The sequence below is a fragment of the Pleurodeles waltl genome, chromosome 4_2, assembly GCF_031143425.1.
Source record: "Pleurodeles waltl isolate 20211129_DDA chromosome 4_2, aPleWal1.hap1.20221129, whole genome shotgun sequence".
In the NCBI taxonomy this organism is placed as follows: domain Eukaryota; kingdom Metazoa; phylum Chordata; class Amphibia; order Caudata; family Salamandridae; genus Pleurodeles; species Pleurodeles waltl.
In genome coordinates, this window is record NC_090443.1 from 806,993,759 (window position 1) to 807,019,440 (window position 25,682).

General features: G+C 44.1%; 1 protein-coding gene across 2 annotated transcripts in view; it reads left to right on the forward strand.

Moving 5' to 3' along the window:
- The window catches only part of SERBP1 (SERPINE1 mRNA binding protein 1), a 221,264-nt gene that overhangs the window by 37,857 nt on the left and 157,725 nt on the right, over positions 1 to 25,682 (forward strand). The window contains exons 3-5 of one of the 2 annotated variants that reach the window (XM_069232469.1): positions 12,561 to 12,704; positions 12,793 to 12,879; positions 16,916 to 16,990. In XM_069232469.1, coding sequence (XP_069088570.1) covers positions 12,561 to 12,704; positions 12,793 to 12,879; positions 16,916 to 16,990 — 306 coding nt within the window. The remainder of the gene's footprint in view (positions 1 to 12,560; positions 12,705 to 12,792; positions 12,880 to 16,915; positions 16,991 to 25,682) is intronic. The other variant, XM_069232468.1, reaches the window with a different exon arrangement.

Here is a 25,682-nt window from a genome sequence, read left to right on the forward strand (position 1 = left end):
CCTTAAATACTAAATTTAAGGGCGTGTTTAGGTCTGGGGGGTTAGTAGCCAATGGCTACTAGCCCTGAGGGTGGGCACACCCTCTTTGTGCCTCCTCCCAAGGGGAGGGGGTCACAATCCTAACCCTATTGGGGGAATCCTCCATCTGCAAGATGGAGGATTTCTAAAAGTCAATGTCACCTCAGCTCAGGACACCTTAGGGGCTGTCCTGACTGGCCAGTGACTCCTCCTTGTTGCTTTCTTTGTTCCCTCCAGCCTTGCCGCCAAAAGTGGGGGCCGTGGCCGGAGGGGGCGGGTAACTCCACTAAGCTGGAGTGCCCTGCTGGGCTGTGACAAAGGGGTGAGCCTTTGAGGCTCACCGCCAGGTGTTACAGCTCCTGCCTGGGGGAGGTGTTAGCATCTCCACCCAGTGCAGGCTTTGTTACTGGCCTCAGAGTGACAAAGGCACTCTCCCCATGGGGCCAGCAACATGTCTCTAGTGTGGCAGGCTGCTGGAACCAGTCAGCCTACACAGATAGTTGGTTAAGTTTCAGGGGGCACCTCTAAGGTGCCCTCTGTGGTGTATTTTACAATAAAATGTACACTGGCATCAGTGTGCATTTATTGTGCTGAGAAGTTTGATACCAAACTTCCCAGTTTTCAGTGTAGCCATTATGGTGCTGTGGAGTTCGTGTAAAACAGACTCCCAGACCATATACTCTTATGGCTACCCTGCACTTACAATGTCTAAGGTTTTGCTTAGACACTGTAGGGGCACAGTGCTCATGCACTGGTACCCTCATCTATGGTATAGTGCACCCTGCCTTAGGGCTGTAAGGCCTGCTAGAGGGGTGTCTTATCTATACTGCATAGGCAGTGAGAGGCTGGCATGGCACCCTGAGGGGAGTGCCATGTCGACTTACTCATTTTGTTCTCACTAGCACACACAGGCTTGTAAGCAGTGTGGCTGTGCTGAGGGAGGGGTCTCTAGGGTGGCATAATGCATGCTGCAGCCCTTAGAGACCTTCCCTGGCATCAGGGCCCTTGGTACCAGAGGTACCAGTTACAAGGGACTTATCTGGATGCCAGGGTGTGCCAATTGTGGGATCAATGGTACACTTTAGGTGAAAGAAAACTGGTGCTGGGGCCTGGTTAGCAGGGTCCCAGCACACTTCTCAGTCAAGTCAGCATCAGTATCAGGCAAAAAGTGGGGGGTAACTGCAACAGGGAGCCATTTCTTTACACTTGCTCATTAGGAGAACCAATCCCAACACAACAAAGGAGAGAATGAAAAAGTAAACAAAAATAGAATAATAATAAGTAAATAAAGATGGAGTGAACCAACAAAACATAAATCAGGTAAACCCTCTCTCTGGTGTGAAGAGGTCAATGCCACTCTAGTGTGAGATGCTGACACGACAAAATAAAGACCCGAATACCACTCTTTAGTGCCTTCGTGCACTGCTAAAAGAAATCTAAAGAACCTGTATATGAGAAGGCGTAATTGACTTGCATAATAACCTGAAAAAATGTGCCCTCGGTCAAACTTACCTAGATAGAAAAAATTATGTCGGAACTGCACTATGCAGGGTCCAGGTAAAGGCTTCTCAAAGATCAGCAATAACCCAGTGCAACACTCGTTATCAGTCCCCAGGTACGGCACATGTAAACCCTGTACCCTGTCCCCGTACTACTGTGTCATCTGCATCCGTATATTCCAAAACTGAGAGAAGGGGAAGAAAACCCCTCTCGCCCAGCATCCTGTCGGCTTAAGCCACATATGGGTCAACCGCAGGAATCTAGGTGATAAAAAAACAGGATTGGGGTATGGGTGTGCTTATGGTCACTAGGCAAATCGGAGCTGAAGTGTCCCTTGGAGGAAGTGAGGACTGATTCTCTCTCAAACAATGACTAGAGCGCTAACCTCACACACAGTAGAAGTAAAACCATACCAGTAATAAGGGATTGTCAGTACACTAACATACCTTATGTGCATCATCACATAAGAGGATTGCTTATCGAACATGAAACCAAACCGCTCACTGCACAGGCTGAAGGTTAAAGCCCAAAACAAGGTGAAAATAGGAGCATTTGCCCTATATTACAAGGACTGGTTATTTCTTAAAATACCTAACACACGTCAAACCATTCTGACATGCATACATGTCGCACAACACACCCTGCCTGCCCCGCACTCCCCCCTCCCCCTGGTGGGACCTTCCCCCAAACATTTCTAAAGAAGCACAAGCCAAATCCATACTAAAACTAAACCCTAGTGGCAGAAAGGGAATGACTTCCTGACCCAGAGGCCATAGTGCCCACCTTCAAAAAGCCCCAAAGAAGGCATAACAAAGCCCACAAGAACAAAAACATATGGGAAAGAACCAAAAAAGGGTGAGGAGAAACAAGTTATAAAAGAAAGTCCGAATGTAGAATATAGACAGACATAAATCCAAACATAGATGACCTGCATTTACCAACTCCTCATGGTCAAGTGATGGCATCCTTCATTATAGCATAATACAATAATCATATCAGTAGATCATGTATGCATGCATACTCCTGTTGTATGCTAGTCTCATGTTCTGATGGGGGCATAAGCCTATAGTCCATTACTAGATAATGTACTGATCTCTCAATTCTAGTAAAGACGAAAACCAAGCAAGAAAATCCATTCATCTTTACTATCCTTGTGTAATTGTTACCAGCTGGCACCATTCTTCTCTGTTCAGGCCATTTTCCATAGATTAATTCTCTTAATCCAGTGGCATTAAAGAGACCGCAATTTAGTGTTGCAGTAGACTCCTCTTGGGTCTGAACGTACAACTTCAGTGACTTGCCTATATATATTTATAAATGATTCGCTGTATGTCCCATGGCTGTGTAATGCTCCACTAAAGGTGCCCCACCTAAAGGTGCCAGTTGATCCGGCTCTTGGGCTTTAGGATGCAAGTCTTCACTTTTTTTTTTTTTTTAAAGTATGCACAATATCAGTGGTTGGAGATTAGGGCCATTTTTAGGTCAAGACCAACAGTCCCCACAAGCAGTCTGGCTTCTAAAGATCTATTGTAGATGTACAGAATTTACATTGCTTAGAGTTTGCCCATTGCTTACCATTGATTGGCTTTGTTACTACTCATATGCTGGCTTCCTATTCAGTTGCCTTTCGTTGTCTGTTTGTCCATCCTTTAGTAGTACCTCCCTTAGGGCATTGCCTTTTTTTTTTTGTCTGATTGGCTGGCCTCTATCCTTCCATTGCTCACTTTTAGGGGAACTTTTTCATTCTTGTGTGCTTCTCTCTGCTGTACCTTCAGGATGGGTGACCTCTTATCCAGCCGGTCAGAATCGTAGAGTTCAAGGTTGGACTGATCAGTGTAACTAAACCCAATGGCAATCCCAATCTCAAGTACTAATATGATTTGTTGAAATTGAATGTAATCTTTCAGCTAATTATTTGGGAGCAATTCAGATGACCTTAGGCATGTTGACATTTTTGTCTCATGAATAACTACTTCAGTTTTAATAAATTTTTACGGCAAATTGCGTGGTACAGCGATGGGTGCAAAAATCGTACTGCTGTATGGTTGAGAGATTCTGACTGGGACGAAGAGTTTAAAAAAAAAAAAAATTAAAAATATTTTTGGGGATGCTATATTGATGTTTTGTGCATTTAGGAAGGTGACACTGTCCTTATGGAAACGTAACTGAGCAAACTATGCTCAACATCTGAGGATTAAAACAACATCTTATTACTCGAAGAAAGAGGTTAACTTTTTGGATTTGATCTACATACGTAATAATGAAATACATACTTTTCCGGAAGGAGACTGCAGCAAATGCAATACTGCATGCAGAGAGCTGTCACCCTAGACATATCCCTGAAGGAGAACTCTTATGCATCATGAGAAAGTGTAGTGAGGCGAATATCTTCAGACAAAGTCAAGACATTCTTATTCGATTGGAACGACGAGGCTACCACTCAACACAACTTGAGATCTTTTAAAAGTCTCGAGTTAAACTGCCTGGACACATCTGATAGACACTTCTAGCTGCAGATTCCTTACCTTTGAGTTCCCTGGCATCCGCTTCGAATCCGGAATCTTTTTGCTGAGCAATACCCTGCACGTGGGGTGGCGGCGTTTGGATCTGCGTGCGTCGTCTGGCTTAGTCAGCGTCATATGAGCAGTCTGGCATCATGGTCATCTATATAGAAGCCACCTCAGCGTGCGTACGTCTGTTCTTTTCCTTTCATGCTGGGTAAGCACAGGTCCGTGATCGAGCTACTCTTTGCCTTTTTTGGCAAACCTTTTTTCTAGATTTATCAAAGCGTGCGGTGCCTGTCTTCGCACTATTTTGGTTACGGACCCCCGTGAGGTATGTCTCTGGTGCCTCAATGTGGACCATGACTCAAAGTCGTGCTCTAACTGCCGGGCCATGGCCCCGAAAGCTTTGAGGGAGTGGTCCCTAAAGCTCATAGTGGCCCAGTCGTACTAAAGAGTTCCGGGTGGATGATCAACTTTGTTGGATATGTGGGTGCAAAGAAAGGGAAGGCAGTGCAAAAATGGCCCATCTCTTGATGGGTACTTCTTTGCATCAATATGTGCTACGCTTTATCCAAGTAGCTACCCACAGAGGGCCTCCGTGCTCGTTCACCAGAGCAACTGCTGCTTCCACTGCATTAGCACGCAGAGTTCCCTGTCCTGGATATCTGCCAGACAGCTACGTGGGCATCCCTGCACATGTTTGCTAAACATTACTGCCTGTAAAGTCAGGTCCGTCGGAATAGGCTACTTCGGCCGGTCAGTCCTGCAGGACTTTCTAGTATGATCTTGTTTTGCAGCCCACATCAGAGGATGGCATTGCTTGGTTATTTATTCTAAGGTAAGGAATCTGCAACTAGAAGTCTCTATCAGATGTACAAGTTAGTTACCTTTGGTAACGATTTATCTGGTGGAGACCTATCCTAGTTGCAGATTCATTACCTACCTACCGACCCACACATCCTCTGCGCTTGCAAACTGATTTCTAGAGACAGGGACAGGGATTCCCCCTTCAGGTACTTAGCTCAGGCGTACCAATCTTGGTTTTCTTAGCTGCTCTGCGGTTTGGTGTGGAAAGTTGTTAAAAGAAACCGATGTCACTGCGCTGAGGCGGAGTCTTATGTACTACTCCTGACGTCCTCACGGCAACCATGACACCTGCGGAGTTGACCGATGCCACTTAGCGACATGCAAGGATATTGCTCAAAGAAAAATCTCTGGATCCAGTTTGATGTCTGATGCCTGGGGGAAAATTTTAAGATAAGGAATCTGCAACTAGAATGTCTCTACCTGATATTTTGTTAGCAAAGGTAAGTAACTTGTACTTTACAGTTAAAATTTTTTTTTGTTTTAAAGGCCTTGTTTGTAATATTGCAGTAGTCCTGCTAGCCTGAAAAACACCCTCCTGGGACTAAGTATATGGTTACACTGCATTAATTTCTCCTGTTTTCGTTGGGTTATGCCTTCAAGGGACTAACCATATGGTAACATGACCATGTTTCTTACAAATTATATTTTTGTTCTGGTGCCCTCTAAGGGCAGTTTTGAGCATTAGTCTAATGCCAAACGTTAATTCTGATAAAGGTTTATTTGATAATTGTATGTTTTTAATAATCTCTCCTTAGTGCAATTATTACCATGAGTCGGGCCAACATAACATCCTTATTACACTATGACTGTATGTTTGATATGTTTGGGTGATCTTACTAGTTTTTCTCCTCTCTGGCTGGCGTGTGTGTTTTTTTATATTTATTATTTTTTTAAATTATTATTTTATTTTAAATGGTTAGCCAGCCAGCAACTCTTGACTGTGTGGTGGTGAAAGTGGTATTCTATTGGGATTAGCTTGCCCGATATACATTGGGAGGCTAAATGGCAAAAGCTCCTTGTTTTGCTGCAGATAGACGAATAAGTGCTTTAGTTATATGTAGGGCCACTGGAATTATATGGCAGGAAGAGACGAAATAATGAGGCAGTTTACCAATTTATGTGGCAAGAAAAGTCCAGTTAGGAATTTACAGTGCCATTAGCTCTAACTCAAGCAAATGTGAGACCTATTACATTGCTAATGCCTGTCCTATTTCTGACCTGGCTGGGGGTGGGGAGGGGGTGGACTGATTACAACCAATTGTAGGAGTTGTTGCTTAGAATCACCGTCGACTTGCTTGCTGTTGCTTCCCCTTTTACCATAATTATGCGGCTTGGTAACGAGCCAGGTATTTGGACAGCATAAGATACTTTTGCTTGCAGTGGCGCTGACAGACCACATTGGGAATAATGTACTTAATGGGTATATGCTTTTTCTTTGAGAAGGGCAATTAAAAGGCCTTTCTTACATTGATTCCTATTTGACTGGACCACAATGATTTTTTTTTTCCCTTCAGGGTTGCAACGTACATGTGCCCCTTCCCGTTCCTCTTGCATTTCTTAATTGTATTTTGTGGTGGTAAGCATCAGCTACAAATTTGTAGTTTGGATTACACTAATGGTGATCTTTTGAATATGGACAACCTTGCTTCACTTGGGTGCTAAGCACAATATATTCTATTTCAGGTATCTTTGTGTGTGTGTGTGTTTTTTTTTTTTTCCCCCTCTTACTGGCCTTGGCTCGATGCTCCTTTTGGACTATTGTGTACTTTAAATGATTTTAACTTTGCACAACTACAAGGATTTCAGCACTTTGTCGGTTAGCCTTTTGCTGTTCCCTTTTGCTTTGACTGATTCTTTGATTTAATCTCTTGAGGGCTCTCTATCCTCCTGATTTGTAAGTCGATATTTATACATACTAGTGTCTCTAAGTTTGATCTTGTGCTCAAGAGAAGTCTTTCCTTCTCGCAACATTGATTATGATGTCCTGACCGTATTCCTTGGGTGTGTGATAACATGGGCCTACTGCTAACTGTATGTGTACGGATATGATTAATTTTGGTACTTAACTATTTGCTCTAATTCATTCACATATTGTGAATCTCTTAATGTAATAATAGTCATGTTCTACTTTAAATGATGGACAACAAGGAACTCTACTTAAGTTGATGGGATGACTTCGAAAAATTAATAAATAATATAAATGTATTTATCTTTTTGAAAATGTCTATGGGTTGGTTTTATTATGCCTCTGCCATTTTGTTGGCAAATCGCCAAACAATAATGCATTGCTGGTTTTGCTGTGGGCCATTTTGTAATTAATATATATTAATCTTGACTGAACAAATGTGATATCTTTCACTTTTTGAATGATCTAATCTTTCTGGAGACCAATTGGTTATTTTTCTTATTTTTGTGTTGTCGCTTTTTTTTCTCCTGTTTAAAATTGTAATCAGTGTGTGTTGTGTGTTGTGTTTTTTTTGTAAATTTTTTTTTTTTTTTTTTTTTTTTTTTTAACTCTGTGCCATTATTAGATATTATGGGTGTCATTGTTTGGTTTCCTAATGGTTTGATTTTTTTTGGTGTTATTTTGTATATGTCAATTCTTTACAATGTATCCGCAGCCTTGAAAAAATCCCAGGCTTGTGTGCCGTAGGGGCGAAATACGTGTTGGCTGTTGTGTATTATAAGAATTTGGGGAGAACTATAATCCACCCTTATGAATATAGGAAGATTGCATTCGATTTCAGGGAGTCACATTAGTACTTGAGTTGGGATTGCCCTTAGATTTAATTAGATTGATCAGTCCGACCTTGAACTTTGAGTTCTAATAGGGTAGTCTTATTTATTTATTTTTAATTTTGAAGCCTGCTGCCAAGTGAAAGCTTTCACATTCTGTCAATGCTAGTGCAGAAGCAAAATTTATTGATGTAGACTCAGTTGCAGAATTCGAGAACTGTACTTATCTGGACGAATGAAGTATAAAACTCAGGTGTGTGGGTTAGCAAGAATGCCCCGAAGGCACTTGTATAAGGAGTCTGGCAAACAGTCTAGTAGTAATGTTTTGTTTGTTTATAGATGAATTATAGCCTTATAAATTTATTAGTCTTCAATTAGGTTTTCCAGTAATTACCGTGACTTGCTCAGTAAGGGAAACAAATTGTGAAGTGGCAAGTATGTCCTCTTGCACTTTGTGAGTTCTGGTTGGTACAGAAAATCATTGAACATCTCAAACTAGTAACGTCTTCAGTGGAATTGTAACTATTTTTATATAGCGCTTAATACCCCTGACGAGGCGTAGAAGCACTTTTTGACGAGTATCACGCTACCCCAGAACCCAAAAGGATTAGTGGTAGATTAGTATGGGGGGGGGGGGGGGGAATAGGAGTACAGTATTAGTACAGGGAGGTATGAGTTAATTTGAGCAGAGGACATGTGAATCTGTTATTTGGATTGAATAGAATAATAGAGGGAAGAATCCAGAAGTGGTAATTATGAGGTCATAGTAGTAAGATGAGGTTTGTGATGATGAAAGGAGAGATGGAGGAGAGAAGAGTGTAGAGGGGATTAGGGAGGACATAGTAGTAAAATGGGCTTGATGAGTCAAAAAATCATTAGGGAGAATTTAGTTGAGTTGTTTGGGAAATCACAGTTGTAAACTGAGGTTTGGGATGAGGAAGGGTTATTTTGGAGGTCATATTAGAATTGGTTTGGGATGAATCTGAGTGGATATAGAGGATGGAGTGGTAGAGGTATAGGGTGATGGTGTAACAGAGTAAAGCTTTTTTTTTTTTTTTCCTTTGTACAGTAGGACTACAGTAGTAAGTATATAGATATAGTAAGGTAGTAAGGGAATATGTGTAAGGAATATATATTGAGATTCAACGTTGCATCGTATAAACACTTTCAAGAGTTGCAATATTTGAAGTTAATTTGTGTACTTTTATAACATTTTGCCTTTCCTTAATATTTTAATAGTTGAAATGCTTGTAGATAAAGTTCAAATATGTACCTATTGTGATAGATAAGATAAAACTCCAGCATCTAATCAACCAACTTACTTAGAAACTACACAGTGACCTATGAACATTTTAAGTGTAGAATAATTTACAATAATGTATACATAAACATATATAAACACATTTAACCTTGAGTAAAATACACATTTTTTTAATAGTCTTAGAGTATGTATATATTTGAAGATAAAATAGTTACTATATTTGCACAAAGAAAAGTTATCTATATGTACATATAATCAAATTATTAATATTTGCATACACATGGATATGCTGTCCATTGCTATTTGAGTATGGTGGTTATTTAGGATAGAGCCAAATCTTGTAGTCTTCTAAAGATAAGATAGCTAGCCATAGATGTTATGTTTGGGGGTAATGAATTCCATAGTTTGGCCACTTGAACAGAGGGAGATGTACCTATTGTCTTTTTCTTGTAAGGCTGGTGTTTTGAGTCAAGGTGCCAATCTAGAGTAAGCAATACTATCTGCTAATTGGTTTTTTTTTTTTTGGTAAGTCGGATGTCTGAGTTGCCATAGTGGAACAGTTAAGTGCAGAGCTGTATTCCCTTTCATCAGCGTAGTGAGTGTGCAATATTTATCAAGCCCATAGGTGGGTAGTGGATGATACTTGGTTGATTGCAGGGGATGGAGGAGCATGAAAATCCTGCCGTGAAATCACCATCCTGCATTTGACAACTAAAGAAAACATGTGTTTAAAAAAGGGCCATTATTTTCAGTAAGTCTAAAGAGAGAAAGGGTCATTTTTATCCCACACAGCATTCCCTGCTGCAAGGCTCTTTATTGGAATATGTTGAAGATAGAAAAGCCTAAACTCAACCAACCGTATCGAAACATTTGTTTATTTGTCATTACAACTGAATTGTACCAGGAACCATTTGGACCTCAAAGGAGGGTATAATCTGAAATTCAGATGGCAGAATCAATAGTTTTGAAACATAGCAGCTCTTTGTTTCATAAAGGATTTTTAGCCAAGTCTGCAGTATTCCACATTTCAATTTACCAATATTGGACGGCCTAAAACTGAGCCAAATTTGTGGTTTTTCATTGGACGTCTATCTAATTGTCTGGGCAAAATTAGATTTGACACCAAAATATCCTTAAATCGAGGAGCTGCTCTTGGAGTCCATGTGGTAGGTGACTCGTGCTTCATTATCCTGCTTATTGGAGATGGTACTTTTATCCATTCATGATTTCACAGATGTCCAACTATGGATGCTTCACCTCATAAACTAGGACCTTCCACGTCTGTTTAAATTGTATTTTAATAAAGACTGATATTGAAGAGTGATGGTTCATGATGCAGGATATGGATATTGGAAATGTATTTGTTGGGTGGGAGGGGGATGGACCTTCTTGATTACAATGAATGTACTGTTCAACATAGCTGCTGTCCATGTCCAATTTTGAGGATAAATGGAAGTAGGTCAGATTATTTTACCTGCCAAGAGCTGGATAGACTATTGGGAGCGCTCCATGAATAGTTCCTCTGAAATAATTTACAGATCCATTCTGCAAATGTTGTCATGCAAGACTGACACTATTAATTAGCCAGGGGAATTGTAGTGATCCAAGCACTATCTGCAACCTCCGTAACTCAAATTTTATGTGGCCAGGGTAGCATACTCTTTACAGCCTATTCACTCTGGCTGAAAGGTGATATTGGCTTGCTGGGCTTGAAACTGTCTAAAAATAGATATTGACTAGGGAATATCTACATAAAGTCCTATCAACTCTTATGGCAGTAAGAGTAGGTGGCAATGCTAACAGTTTAGGCCTTATCAGAACAAGGCATAAGCCCAATGGATTTCAGCATGCATAATTTTTTCATAGAAACCTATTCTTTGCCCACACTGAGACTCATTACAGTCTTAGAATTCTTCTGGATGTAGACACTGTACTGGTACAAGCAGTCGTAAATTGACATGCAGGTCATGTAGCTCCTCCCAACTCCCCAGCAATGTGACTTCTTACTGTGCTGTATATTGACGTGCTGCACAAATCTGAGTAGGTCAGCCTCTGTCAGTAGTTTGAGCTCAGAGCCCTTCTACCTCAATGACTACCATTTCGGTAAACATAATGAGGTGAATTGACTGCTTGTAGCAGATACCGGTTTTTAATATTTTGGCGTTTATGGGACACTGTTGGCTTAACCTGGAATACTAGAAGTTCCAGTCCGACTACTGGGAATGTTCAAGCACCTAAATCGCTAAGATACTGGTGTTGGCGAACTGAAGTTAGAGGTAAGCAACCTCTTTATGTTAGCTCTCTATCTTGCAAGCTTTAGTTCCTGAATGAAACTTTTGGTGTTACTCTTTTGTGTTCCAGGTGCATTTAGTAGTCCTAATTAGTTCCTGTTTAAGATGGTATGTGTGCATCCCGCTGACTGTTCATTTCACAAAAAAGTGCATTGCTAGAATGTTTATTTTTAGTTCCTATTAAGAATTACAGTAATGGGTCGATGGAGTTAAACTAAATCTTGGCAGCTTCGTGTAGTTTTGGAATAAAAAATACTAAACTATTTTGCATTTTTAAACATAGTTTCCACTAGGATCTTTGATGCAGCGTTTGGATTAAAGAACTATGGTTAATGGTGCAGAATTTAAATATTTACAAATGTTTCTGAAAATTGGCCTCCAACGATAACACAATACCTTTAACCTAACCTAACCTAACCTTTGCAATTCAATTAAAATCCCATGGTATTGGTAGAATTAACTGAGATAAATGGGATATGTTAGGTTGAAGAAGAGTATTAAGCAATACCAATGTAGGAAGTCTTTTTACCATGTCTTCTGTAGTGAGTTTTGGAATTATTTTGAGTGGACTGTCGTTAGCCAAGACCTTTTGATTAAGATCATATGTTTAATACATTAATTTATGAACGTTTTCAGCCAGCCCTCTTGATTCATTTAAGCATGCAAAAAGTGATGTAAAGAATGCTTTAATTCGTTTTAGCCACAGGGATTCACTTGGGCTGCATCCCAATCCACCATTTGTTTTTAAAAATGTATTTATCTATTTTTTTGCAAACCATGCCACTTCAGTTTGGCTCCAGCCATATGAATGCTATGCAAACCAGCCTGAACCTGTCTCCACTGGGAACAGTCTAGCTCGAACAGCGCAGTCAGATGTTGTCACTGCACTTTTTTCTTTCACCCACTGAATATAGAGCACGTTGCAATAGCTCAGCAGTAAGCTAACATTACCTGAGTCCCTCCAGTTTGTTCTTTCAGAAGAGCCCATCCACACCACAAAGTAGTCTTTCAGTGTCAGGGACTACTATAGCAGTGTGTGCGTTTTTAGATCATAAACATATTTTTGGTTTTAGCTAATGTTTTTATATTGGAGAGGCCCCAGGAGCCCCTCAACAATAGTTTTATAACACCAATGCCAAAACAAGAATTTGCAAAGCCAAAAGGCTGTCAGCCAGTACCTGACCTATTGGCTTTGCTTTTGTTGACTGGAATGTTGCTTTAAATCTTTATAGTTAATTTTGTAAAGGTAGCTGGGCTTTTCTATATCTTGTTAAAGGTATCATTAATGTACTGCCTAAACATTAAATTTTTCAGGATGGCGCAAAGCTCTGTTTTGTCATTAATGATCTAGTGGGTTGATTGCTATTGTCTTTATTTTTTAAGGCCTATTATTGACAGGCCCATTCGGGGACGAGGTGGTCCTGGTGGCAGAGGACGTGGTGGTCGTGGCCGTGGATTAGGAAGAGGAGATGGCTTTGACTCTCGTGGTAAACGTGAATTTGACAGGCACAGTGGAAGTGACAGATCGTAAGTTTTGAAATCTATGTAGAAGAAATACCTGCAAATGTTCCCGTTTCTCTATCCAAACACTGATTGTGTAACTCATTTTGGTTAGTTCTTCATATTTCAGTGGCCTTAAGCATGAGGACAAACGTGGTGGCAGCGGATCTCACAACTGGGGAACGGTGAAGGATGAAATCAGGTCAGGAATAACTTCTCATTGCATGCACTAGTGATGGAATTATTTTAAATGAGGTTTTTTGGGCTGATCCCTTGTTAATGCTTATTCCGATATGAACATGGGAATGTCATCTTTTCATTGTTGGTGGTATTTAATTGCTGCATTAAGAAACTGGATAAACAAGTGGGTGGTTACAAAATTGCTGCTTTTTTATGAGATGCTCTTAGTTCCCTTGTGAAGAAAATGTATTTATTTTATCAGAGGCATGTTAGGTTTTGAGGTATACTATTTTCATACATCTGTCACTGTGTACTGTGCAATAAAGCTTGAAGGATTGATATTACTGTCTATGTTCAGTGTTTCATAATGTAAAGGAGCTTGCTAATTGTGATTGCAATAAAATATGCAATAAAATCTTAACAGTATAACTCCCTTTAACTAATCAATGCCATTTGTAGGAAGTTGGCTCTGTATGCACTATTTCAAAGTAAGGAATAGTATGTAGAGACCAAGGGTTCCCCTTAGAGGTAAGATAGTGGCAAAAAGAGATGATTCTAATGCGCTATTTTGTGGTAGTGTGGTCGTGCAGTAGGCTTATCAAAGGAGTAGTGTTAAGCATTTGTTGTACACACACAAGCAATAAATGAGGAACACACACTGAGACAACTCCAGGCCAATAGGTTTTTGTATAGAAAAAATATATTTTCTTAGTTTATTTTAAGAACCACAGGTTCGAGATTTACATGTAATTCTTCAAATGAAAGGTATTGCAGGTAGGTACTTTAGGAACTTTATATGCTATTTTGCTAATTCACAGTTTTCACATAAATCACATATAGCTATTTTAAAACTAGACACTTAGTGCAATTTTCACAGTTCCTGGGGGGAATAAGAGTTTGTTAGTTTTTGCAGGTAAGTAAACCACCTATGGGGTTCAAGTTTGGGTCCAAGGTAGCCCACCGTTGGGGGTTCAGAGCAACCCCAAAGTTACCACACCAGCAACTCGGGCCGGTCAGGTGCAGAGGTCAAAGTGGTGCTCAAACGCATAGGCTTCAATGGAGAAGGGGGTGCCCCGGTTCCGGTCTGCCAGCAGGTAAGTACCAGCGTCTTCGGAGAGCAGACCAGGGGGGTTTTGTAGGGCACGGGGGGGGCACAAGTCCACACAAAGTACACCCTCAGCAGCACGGGGACGACCGGGTGTAGTGTGCAAACACGCGTCGGGTTTATAATTGAAATCAATGGGAGACCAAGGGGTCTCTTAAGCGATGCAGGCAAGGGGGGTGCTCCTCAGGGTAGCCACCACCTGGGCAAGGGAGAGGGCCTCCTGTGGGTCACTCCTGCACTGTAGTTCGGATCCTTCAGGTCCTGGGGGCTGCAGGTGCAGAGTCTTTACCAGGCGTCGGGATCTGAGGAGCAGGCAGTCACGGTCAGGGGGAGCCTCGGGATTCCCTCTGCAGGCGTCGCTGTGGGGGGGTCAGGGGGGACAACTCTGGCTACTCACGGTCTCGCAGTCACCGGGGAGTCCTCCCTGAAGTGATTGTTCTCCAAGTTGAGCCGGGAAACGCAAGTTTTTTCAAAGTTGCAGTCTTTGGTGAACAGGGCCGCTGTCCTCGGGAGTTCTTGGTCCTTCTAGAGCAGGGCAGTCCTCTGAGGATTCAGAGGTCGCTGGTCCCTGGGGAAAAGCGTAGCTGGAGCAGTGTCTTTAGAAGTGGGGAGACAGGCCGGTAGAGCTGGGGCCAAAGCAGTTGGTGTCTCCGTCTTCTCTGCAGGGTTTTTCAGCTTAGCAGTCCTCTTCTTCTTAGGTTGCAGGAATCTATCTTGCTGTGTTCTGGGAGCCCCTAAATACTCAAATTAGGGGTGTTTAAGTCTGTGGGGGGGGGGGGGGGGGGTTAGTAGCCAATGGCTACTAGCCCTGAGGGTGGCTACACCCTCTTTGTGCCTCCTCCCTGAGGGGAGGGGGGCACATCCCTAATCCTATTGGGAGAATCCTCCATCTGCAAGATGGAGGATTTCTAAGTCCGTCACCTCAGCTCAGGACACCTTAGGGGCTGTCCTGACTGGCCAGTGACTCCTTGTTTCTCATTATCTCTCCTGGACTTGCCACCAAAAGTGGGGGCTGTGTCCAGGGGGCGGGCATCTCCACTAGCTGGAGTGCCCTGGGGGATTGTAACACGAAGCCTGAGCCTTTGAGGCTCACTGCTAGGTGTTACAGTTCCTGCAAGGGGGATGGGGGGGGGAGGGGGGTTATAAGCACCTCCACCCAGAGAAGGCTTTGTTTCTGTCCGCAGAGAGCACAAAGGCTCTCACCACATGTCAAACTCGTCTCTCAGCAGCAGGCTGGCACAGACTACTCAGTCCTGCACTGAACAATTGGGTAAAATACAGGGGGCATCTCTAAGATGCCCTCTGTGTGCATTTTTTAATAAATCCAACACTGGCATCAGTGTGGGTTTATTAATCTGAGAAGTTTGATACTAAACTTCCCAGTATTCAGTGTAGCCATTATGGTGCTGTGGAGTTCGTGCATGCCAGACTCCCAGACCATATACTCTTATGGCTACCCCGCACTTACAATGTCTAAGGTTTTGCTTAGACACTGTAGGGGCATAGTGCTCATGCACCTATGCCCTCACCTGTGGTATAGTGCACCCTGCCTTAAGGCTGTAAGGCCTGCTAGGGGGGTGACTTATCTATACTGCATAGGCAGTGTGAGGTTGGCATGGCACCCTGAGGGGAGTGCCCTGTCGACTTATTCATTTTCTCCCCACCAGCACACACAAGCTGGCAAGCAGGTTGTCTGTGCCGAGTGAGGGGTCCCTAGGGTGGCATTAGACATGCTGCAGCCTGTAGAGACCTTCCCTGGCATCAGGGCACTTGGTACCAGGGGTACCAGTTACAAGGGACTTACCTGGGTGCCAGGGTTGTGCCAATTGTGGCGACAATGGTACATTTTAGGTGAAAACACTGGTGCTGGGGCCTGGTTAGCAGGGTCCCAGCACACTTCTCAGTCAAGTCAGCATCAGTATCGGGCAAAAAGTGGGGGGTAACTGCAACAGGGAGCCATTTATTTACACCATTGGTATAATAGATGGGGAAAAAAGACCCTTTCTCATGTGACTTGTACAGCAATTAGATATATTTGTCCAACTGGGGTTCAAGTTGTATTCATACTAGATTAGATTGAAAGAAGAGTTCATGTTGGCCGGAATATTCAACATTTGGCTTCAGTGAGGATTATTTTGATTCAGAATTGAGGTTACAAGTAACATTCCCTACTTAGTCCCTTGAAACATTTTGTCACAACAAAAATGTTAGGAACATGAGCTAAAACAATTTAAGACTTATGAATTTTCCTGTTATTGAAAACTCAGCAGTTTTAATCATGAACAACTATTCCTGGCAGCAGTTAGTCAGTGCTGCTTCATTAAATAACTCCTAATCATCAGAAGGTGTCATTGGGTTCTCTCCCATTGGCAATATTGGCCTGTTTAAAGTCCACAAAGGGTAGTAGTGAGGGTGAACATACATGCAAGTGATAGTGGCACGCAGAGTATGACACATGCGTGCCCATCAGATGTGATAATGTTTAGTTCCACAGCTTGTTGGAAGGTACTGTAAGTTGTTTATGGGAATAACCATGAAGTCTGCTTTATTCTTTTCCACAACGTTTATGCCTTGTAGAATATCCTTATGGTAGAACCCTGGTTACAGGCAAAGAAAGTTGTTAGTATCTCTTGGAAAACACATTTGAATGACTACTTAGACTGGAGCTCAGGGTTCAAGGTTTGATAAGGTGATCCACACCAGAGCTCTATTACTTTATAAACCTGCTGCAAAAAAGGAAATTCAGTTCACAAAATGGAGCAATCCAAGGTATTATAGTGCTCTTTATTTCTATATGGATTTTGCACTCCTCATTGCCAATGTTTGTCATTATTTGTCATGTTGTTTTCACCCCTAACATGCGCAGCCTTTTTAAGCAAAGCAAAAACCTAGACTTGTTGACTTAGACATTATTAATTTAGTTGGGAAGTTGAAAGTTATCTCTTTGTTATAGTGAAATGGACCACTCTACTGTGACAGAAGAAACTCCAGAGGGAGAGGAGCATCCTGTGGCTGACTCTGAGAACAAGTAAGTGCTCCTCTAGTCTTTAATGTTGTGATAAAGTAATTGTGCTAGAGTTATAATTATTTTGCTCATTTTGTGATTGCAGTATTTTGCACACTCATTTTCTACAAAGTTACAGCAAGTGCAGTGACATTGTTTTATAAAGCTTTGGTGATGGACCACTGACAGTCAATAGTTTCCTCTAGAGTTAAACTTCACACAAACACTCAGACTTCACTCTACATTCACCCACATTCCACCAAATTTGTATAGACCCAGAAGCAGAGGGTTAGAAAAATGTCTTAAATCCTATTTTCTTAAAAAAAAAAAACATTAAAATTATACATTCATAGTTCATACTCGTATGCACGGTCAGTTTCTCATAACCATACACAAAAGGGAAAATTACACTGCAGTTAATCTTCATAGACTAGCTTCTCTGCCTGTATCTGACGGCGGCTTCTAGCTGGAGATTCTTTCTTTAGAATTATCCCAGGCCTCAGACTGAATCGGGAAGATTTTCATGCGCACTACTCCTACTTGCTGGTAGGTGGTGTCAATCCGCTCTGCGTGTTATCAGCCGTATTGAAAGTGATGTCCGCTGCACCTATATTGGCACCACCTAGGCACGCTGACATTGGTTCTTTTAGTTCTGAATCTGCCAGCGCAGATCTGCTACGTTACCCCTTCAGTTACTTTTTTACATCACTTTTTTTCGATGTTCTGTTGAGGATTTTTAAGGTTTTCCTCCTGTTGTGGCAAGATGTCATCAGAGAAGGCTGGCTTCAGGCCCTTTGGTGCCTGTCACTGGCAGATGTTGGTGATGGACCGTATCTACCGCCTGAAGCACAAACATGACCCGAAAGTTGTGCTCCAACTGCCGCACAATGAATCTGAAGGTCATGCTCCCTCAAGCTGATGGCGGCCCATCATGCTACTCCGTGTCTAGCAAGGTCCTCGTCAAGAGGAAGGTCCCGAGATTGGTTATGTAAACCAAGGTTGTCGTCCCACCGGAAATTTTCCAGACACTGGTAAGTCTAGGCACAAGAAGGAAAAAGGACGAAGCGTGCTTCAACTTCTCTGCGTCATTGGCTTACAAGACATAGGGGTGTCTGCATTCTAGGGCTTGATCCTCTTTTGAGCCTGCACCTGGGTCAACTCAAGCTTCTCCAGGTTTCTGTGAGCCTGCGTGACCCCCACCCAGCTCAAGGAGTTTTGTTGCCATGTGCCTCATATTTGGGTGGGCTTACCCTGTGGGCCTTCGGGTCTGCAAGGGTCCATGCTGATACTGTGCCAGTGGCTCTGGAACCAGCGTGGCTATAATGATCCACTTTTGGATCTGGACCAGCGCTGGTCATGCCACCTCGACCTCCCCCCTGACGCTGGTCCTGAAGCGTGACGTGAGCCCCATTTTGATCCCTTACTGCTATGAAGCAGGAGTGGCATCGCTCAGCTCCCTATTTGCACGAGTGGGAGTCTTGCCTCCCAGATCAGATCCAGAGCCCTATTCCTATGAGCAGAGACTCAGAAGAATGTGAGGGGGTCACTGGATTCATGAGGAATCCCAGCTTACAAGCAAGAGATGGGACTGGTGTGAGGAACTGTCGCAAGGTGTCCATCTGGGTACCTGTTCCAAACCCAACACGGTGGCTCCTGTGAATAGGACAATCGCCTGCCTCAGGGGACCCAAATTTCCTCATACAACACCCCACCCCTGAGAGTTTGGTGGTCCAGGCTTTCTCCTCCCATGTCAACACGGACACGTTCCCTACTGATCCCCCTGGATAGGGAATCCAAGAAGCTAGAAACTCAAGGGAAGAAGTTTTATTCTGCCAGCCTGGCATTGTGGTCTGTGAACATCGCATGCCTTTTGGACCGCTCCTCATGCTCAATAGGATACAGTTGCACAAGTGCTGCCTATGGTCCCGGAGGAGGCCCAAGCCATGCGCTGTCGAGCTGTGGCAGGCAAGAGAGATGAAGCAAAGTTCACAATTCGCTCCAGATGCCATTTGACTGACTCACTGGGCAGAACGGTTTTGTCGATGGTGGCCTTTAGGCACACCCCGCCTGGCTCAGTACTACTAGCTTATCAAGGGATTTTCATGTCGTCTTTGAATATGACCTTTTGATGGCTCCCGTCTCTGAGACAAAGCAGACTCTGCTTTATGCCAAGGTCAGTCCTCAAGCATCCTGCAAGTCTGTGGCTAACTTTCACATCCCTGACCTGTGCGCACAGGCATTACCTGTGATTCACGGTCTGCCACGACCATTTTTCAGTTTGTTGTGCTCCCCTTTAGCCTGACTTGGGTGTTCACCAAGGTGATGGCGGTAGTCACAGCCCACTTGCTGAGATCAGAGGTGTTAGTCTTTCCCTATCTTGACCATCGGCTGTTGAAGGCGTGCTTGCCCCAGGCTGATTCCCACCTTCAAACATGCCAAAGTCACACTTGACTCCCTCTCAGATGCTCCCTTTCATCAGAGATGTGCTGGACATGGCTCCGTTCAAGGCTTATACTCCTGAGTGCGAGTCCGGTATACTCGGGCTAAGAAACTGATATTTCAACCTCTATCTTAGTCTTTGGTGGGACAGACTTTGAGGCTGCTGAGACTTACGGCCTCCTACATCCTGCTAGAAACAAATTGGCATTTTGGGCTCTGCATTGAGACCTGAAGCTCCAATTGGCACAGCACCAGGGAAATCTCTTCGAACATGGTCCAGGTCTGCAGTGTTGGCTAACCAGCAGTAATTCGGTCCCAAGCAGTTCCTCTCCCTTCCCCAACCAGATCTGACAATAGTGACAGAATTGTCACTCCTGGGTTGGGATTGGCCATCGGGGAGAGGTAGAGATCTAAGAACTCAGGCCGTTTGTGAAATCAAGACTCTACATTAATCTGCTGGTGTTAAATGTGATCTGACCAGCATTTGAAGACATTCTTGCCTTCAAAGAAGGGAAGCCTGGTGCAGGTGTTCTTGGACAACACCACCGCCATATGGTACTGCTACAAACGAAGCGTGTGGGGTTGTGGACCCTCTGTTGGGGGGCCCTGCGTCTCCGGACATGGCTAGAACATCAGGACAATTCACTAACTGGTCAACACCCTGACAGATTCTCCGAACGCCAGTGCAGACAATCTGCTGCAGTTGTTTAGCGGATCACAAATGGAGTCTCCACCTGGAGGTGGTGCATGGTCTTTCTGCAGAGGGGAGAGCCTTGATTAGATCTGCTTGCCTCTCGCAAGAACGCACATTGTCACAGATTGCATGCTGGAGTTCCAGGGCAGCCCTTGCTCGAAGGCACATTTCATCTACAATGGAGCTCAGGCATTGTGTATTCCTTTCAGCCCATCCCACTCTTGCCCAGTGTTCTCAGGAAGATCAACAATGACTGGGCCCAAAATAATCCTTGTGGCACCGGTTTCGACACAGCGAGTCTGGTATCCTGGGCTAATGAGCTTTGCAATCAATCTTTCCATCAGGCTGTCCATCTTGCACGATCTTCTGTTGCACCAGTGGGGGGAGGATTCACCATCTGAACCTGTCCGGTCTCTGCCTTCTTCCTTAGAGATTAAGTGGCTGCAGTTTGATGGCCTTTGACCTTCCTCCTGAATGTCATTTTGGCAACCAGGCATTCCTCCACCAAGATGGTATAAGCCTGCTGTTGGAAACAATGTGTGGCCTGGTGTCCTGACAGAAATTTTTATCCCCTTTCTGCTCCCTCCTACTCTGGTTCCTCTCTTCAATCTAGCTCTAACCAAGCAGCGCTTTGCTATTCTCCTTCTGCCATCTGTATTTCTCAGATTACCTGATCAACCCTCTTTTTCAAAATGCCCATTGTACATAGGTTCTTCAATGGTTTGATTCATCTTTTTCTCCTTTCATCATGTCTTAGTTGGTCTCGAATCTGGTTCTTGATGTGGGCTTCCTTTGAGTTGCTTCACAATTGTCCCCTGTTGTTGCGAACCATCAAAATAGCTTTCCTCATGGCTAAAACCTCTGCCAGACGAGTTGGTGAGCTATCCAAACCGCCCTGTTTATCTGTTCACCCTTACAAAGTGGTGCTCTGTACGCGTGCTTCCTTCCAAAGGTGGTCACGCCCTTTGATGTAGGACAGTCATCACCTTGCCTACTTTTTACGCTCCACCTCACCCTTCCAAGGATGAGGAACGTTTTCATCATCTGGAACCCAAACTAGTGTCATCATTCTACCTTGACAGCACGTCAGAATTCCAGGTGGACAAATAACCCTTAATAGCTTTGACAGCCCCCCACAAAGTTGTTACTTATCTTCGGTAACACCCTATCTGGTAGAGGCTATATTTAGGTGCAGATTTGTTACTGGTCCACCCAGCCTCCCCGCTCGGCGTACGTATTTCTAGGGACAGGGGGGCTGCCCCTTTCATGGCCTTAGTTTTCCACATTCTGCTATTCTTCGTGGCTCTGTGCTTCTGGTGTGGAAGGTCATAAAAAGAAACTGACATCCACACGCCTGGGTGGTGCCTATATTGGTGCTGCAGATGCCACTTTTTAGCACGGATGACTACGCATGTGGAGCTGATCGCCACCACCTACCGGCGCGCATGTGTACTACTCACAAATCTTTCCATATCAATGCAACACCCGGGATAATTCGAAGGTAAGGAATATGCAGCTAGATATAATCTCTACCAGATACATTACCATACTTGTTTGTCAACAGGTGTCCATTACTAAACGGAATTCCATATGTAGACTCCTTCCCCTCTTTTCCTGTGCACTGCAGGTCCTGCTTTACTGATCAATCTACACATTTTTGTGGGCATAATTAATAGCAACCACCTTCTTCAGGACTACCCGTCTCTCTCCTCCCCAGTATCTTCATTTACAGTGATGAAATATTAAACATGCAACGTAAATACCAAAAATGTGTACAAAGTTTTTTTTAAAGAATCAAAACCATATACATCCCGGCTTCACATACGTTAAGATTTGGCTACATACTGCTTTAAAGGTCTCCTACATCGTATCCACATAACTCCAGATCAATCTTTTAAATTTTCCAACCTGTATTTGTCATCAAACCATAAATAGCATTCTAGCCATCAAACTATCCAGCCAATCTCCGACAGCAAAAAGCACAGACTTACTAAAGTGGTGTTGAACTAATTTAAAATCCCTACTCCCTACTCCATCCTTGTGCACACCATAGCGAAACCTGTTGGTAATCACAAGTTGAAAGTCCCTCATTCTCTCTACTGTCATATCTCACTATCAAATAGTGGAAAGAGTAAAAACCCTCCTCTAGTGACCCAGTCTACATCAAGGATGAATGTACAAAGTCACCTACAACCTCTGCACATTCAGCCATTCCTGAGGTGGGTACTCTGTATAGTTGCAGGCAAAGCCTACACCAGCCAGCAAAGAGACTCTCTGCATTTCAGCAGCCCCTCCCTCTTTTTCAGCCCAGTTGTCAAATGAGTCAGAATTGTCATGCACCATGCAGGGATGATTGCCTCCTGCATCACCATATTACCATGGACACATCTAGCTGGCCGAGGGGTGCATCTCTACTATAGGACAATACAGGGAGTGTGGCCCCAGCCCCAGTCACAAGGGCAGCACATCAACTTTCTGGAGCTGATGGCTAAATGCCTTGCTCTCAAGACCTTCCTTCAAGTCTTTTAGTGCAAAGTAGTACTGCGGAATGAAGGCAGCATGCACTCCCCACCCCCAATCCTGTTTTCTACGCTACTGCATGAGACCTGGAATTGGGTTATCAGCAATGTATATACCGTTCGGTGGCATGTGTAGCTGCAGATACACATGCTGTGCATAGTCCGCCGTCTGGTGTTGGGTCGGAGTGTTACAAGTTGTTTTTCTTCGAAGAAGTCTTTTCGAGTCCCGAGACCGAGGGACTCCTCCTACTTTGGTTCCATTGCGCATGGGCGTCGACTCCATGTTAGATTGTTTTTTTTCCGCCATCGGGTTCGGACGTGTTCCTTTTCGCTCCGTGTTTCGGGTCGGAAAGTTAGTCAGAATCAACAGAAAATTTGTCGGTATTGTTTCGTTCGGTATCGGGTTCGATTAGAATCGACGCCGAATCTTGAAGAGCTCCGGTAGCCCTTCGGGGTAATTTTCGATCCCCCGTCGGGGCCTGGTCGGCCCGACCGCGTGCAAGATCGAGACTGATGGAACCGGACCCCGTTCCGATTCTGTCCTAAATGCCACGGTAAATATCCCTATACAGACCAACATTTGGTCTGTAACTTGTGCCTGTCACCGGAGCACAAAGAAGAAACGTGTGAGGCCTGTCGAGCGTTTCGGTCGAGAAAAACGCTCCGAGACCGAAGAGCCAGAAGATTGCAGATGGCGTCCACGCCGACAGGACAACAACGGTTCGAGGAAGAGGGAGAAGAAGAAACATTCTCCATCCACGAATCGGATTCCGAAGAATTCGACGTCGAAGAAACCATGAGTAAGACGTCGAAACAAGCATCACACAACAAAACAGACAAGGCCCAGGGGACGCCACTGCTGACAGGCCATGGCTCAACCCATAAAGTAGGTGACCGTCCATCGGCACCGAAAAAGGGCGAGCTGGTGCCAAGATCGTCCGACTCAGGTCGAGACACAGGCACACCGCAATCTCGGGACCGAGAAACTGCCGCAGAAAGGGGTCGACACCGAGGCAGCGGCACCGAAGCTGCTCGGCACAGAGATAGCGGCACCGAAGATGGTCGCCGCCGAGAAGGTTCGACACCAAAAAAGAGGAAAATCTCTTCGGAGCCGAAAACAACAAAAGACACGGTTTCGGTGCCAAAACGCCCAGCAACCGAACCGAAAGCCAGTTCCTACTCAGAGGAACACTCACTGTCCTCCCAACTTCAAAAACACAGATTTGAGGAGGAATTACAAACAGCTGTAGATCACACGCAAAAGCGGATCTTTATACAAAGCGGATCTTTATACAAAGTGGTACAGGGAAGATCAGCACCCTTCCCCCAATCAGAAGAAAAAGGAAACTAGATTTCCAACAACAAGAAAAAACACCACAAGCAAAAGTGGTGAAGAAGGTAACTCCACCACCCTCTCCACCACCGGCAACTCATATATCACCGGCACAGACTCCGTCACAATCGCCAGCTCATACCACCATGAGCCAAGATGACCAGGACGCATGGGATCTTTATGACGCCCCAGTATCGGACAATAGCCCGGAGTCGTACCCCACTAAGCCCTCACCACCTGAGGACAGTACAGCGTATGCTCAGGTGGTAGCTAGGGCAGCAGAGTTTCATAACGTAGCGCTACATTCAGAGCCTATCGAGGATGACTTCCTTTTTAACACCCTGTCCTCCACCCATAGCAATTATCAAAGCCTTCCTATGCTCCCGGGAATGCTAAGGCACGCAAAACAAATCTTTAAGGAGCCAGTTAAAAGCAGAGCAATAACCCCAAGGGTGGAGAAGAAATACAAGGCACCACCCACAGACCCTGCTTTTATTACATCACAACTGACACCAGATTCAGTTGTCGTAGGAGCAGCTCGTAAAAGAGCCAACTCGCACACATCAGGCGACGCACCACCTCCTGACAAGGAGAGCCGAAAGTTTGATGCATCCGGGAAAAGGGTTGCAGTACAAGCTGCAAATCAGTGGCGCATCGCCAACTCGCAGGCACTCCTAGCGCGATATGACAGAGCCCATTGGGACGAGATGCAGCATCTCATCGAGCACCTCCCCAAAGAATTCCAACAACGGGCAAAACAAGTGGTTGAAGAGGGACAAAACATATCCAACAACCAAATCCGTTCTTCTGTGGATGCAGCAGATACAGCTGCAAGAACTATAACTACTGCTGTAACGATAAGGAGGCACGCATGGCTGCGCACATCCGGCTTCAAACCTGAGATACAACAGGCAGTGCTCAATATGCCGTTCAATGAACAACAATTGTTTGGACCAGAAGTGGACACTGCAATTGAAAAATTAAAGAAAGGCACTGACCCAGCTAAAGCCATGGGCGCACTCTATTCCCCGCAGGGCAGAGGCAAATTTGGCACATTTCGCAAAACTACTTTCAGAGGAGGGTTTCGAGGTCCAGCCACACAAGCCACCACCTCACAAACAACACTGTCTACCTACCAGGGACAGTATCACAGAGGGGGCCAATTCCCACGAAACCGGGGAAAATTTCAAGGGCCCAAAACCCCTCAAAACAAGCAGTGACTCACAAGTCACTCAACCCCTTCAAACAACACCAGTGGGGGGAAGACTAAGCCAGTTCTACAATTCTTGGGAGGAGATAACAACAGACACTTGGGTCTTAGCAATTATCCAACATGGTTATTGCATAGAATTTCTCCAACTTCCTCCAAACGTCCCACCGAAATCACACAAAATGTCCAAACAGCATATAGACCTTCTAGGACTAGAAGTTCAAGCATTACTGCAAAAAGACGCAATAGAATTAGTACCAAATCCACAAAAGAACACAGGAGTTTACTCACTGTACTTTCTAATACCGAAAAAGGACAAAAGTCTGAGACCAATATTGGATCTCAGAACACTAAACACCTACATCAAATCAGACCACTTTCACATGGTCACGTTACAAGACGTAATACCACTACTGAAACAGCAAGACTACATGACAACGTTAGATCTAAAAGACGCGTATTTCCATATACCGATACATCCCTCGCACAGGAAATACCTAAGGTTCGTATTCGAAGGAATA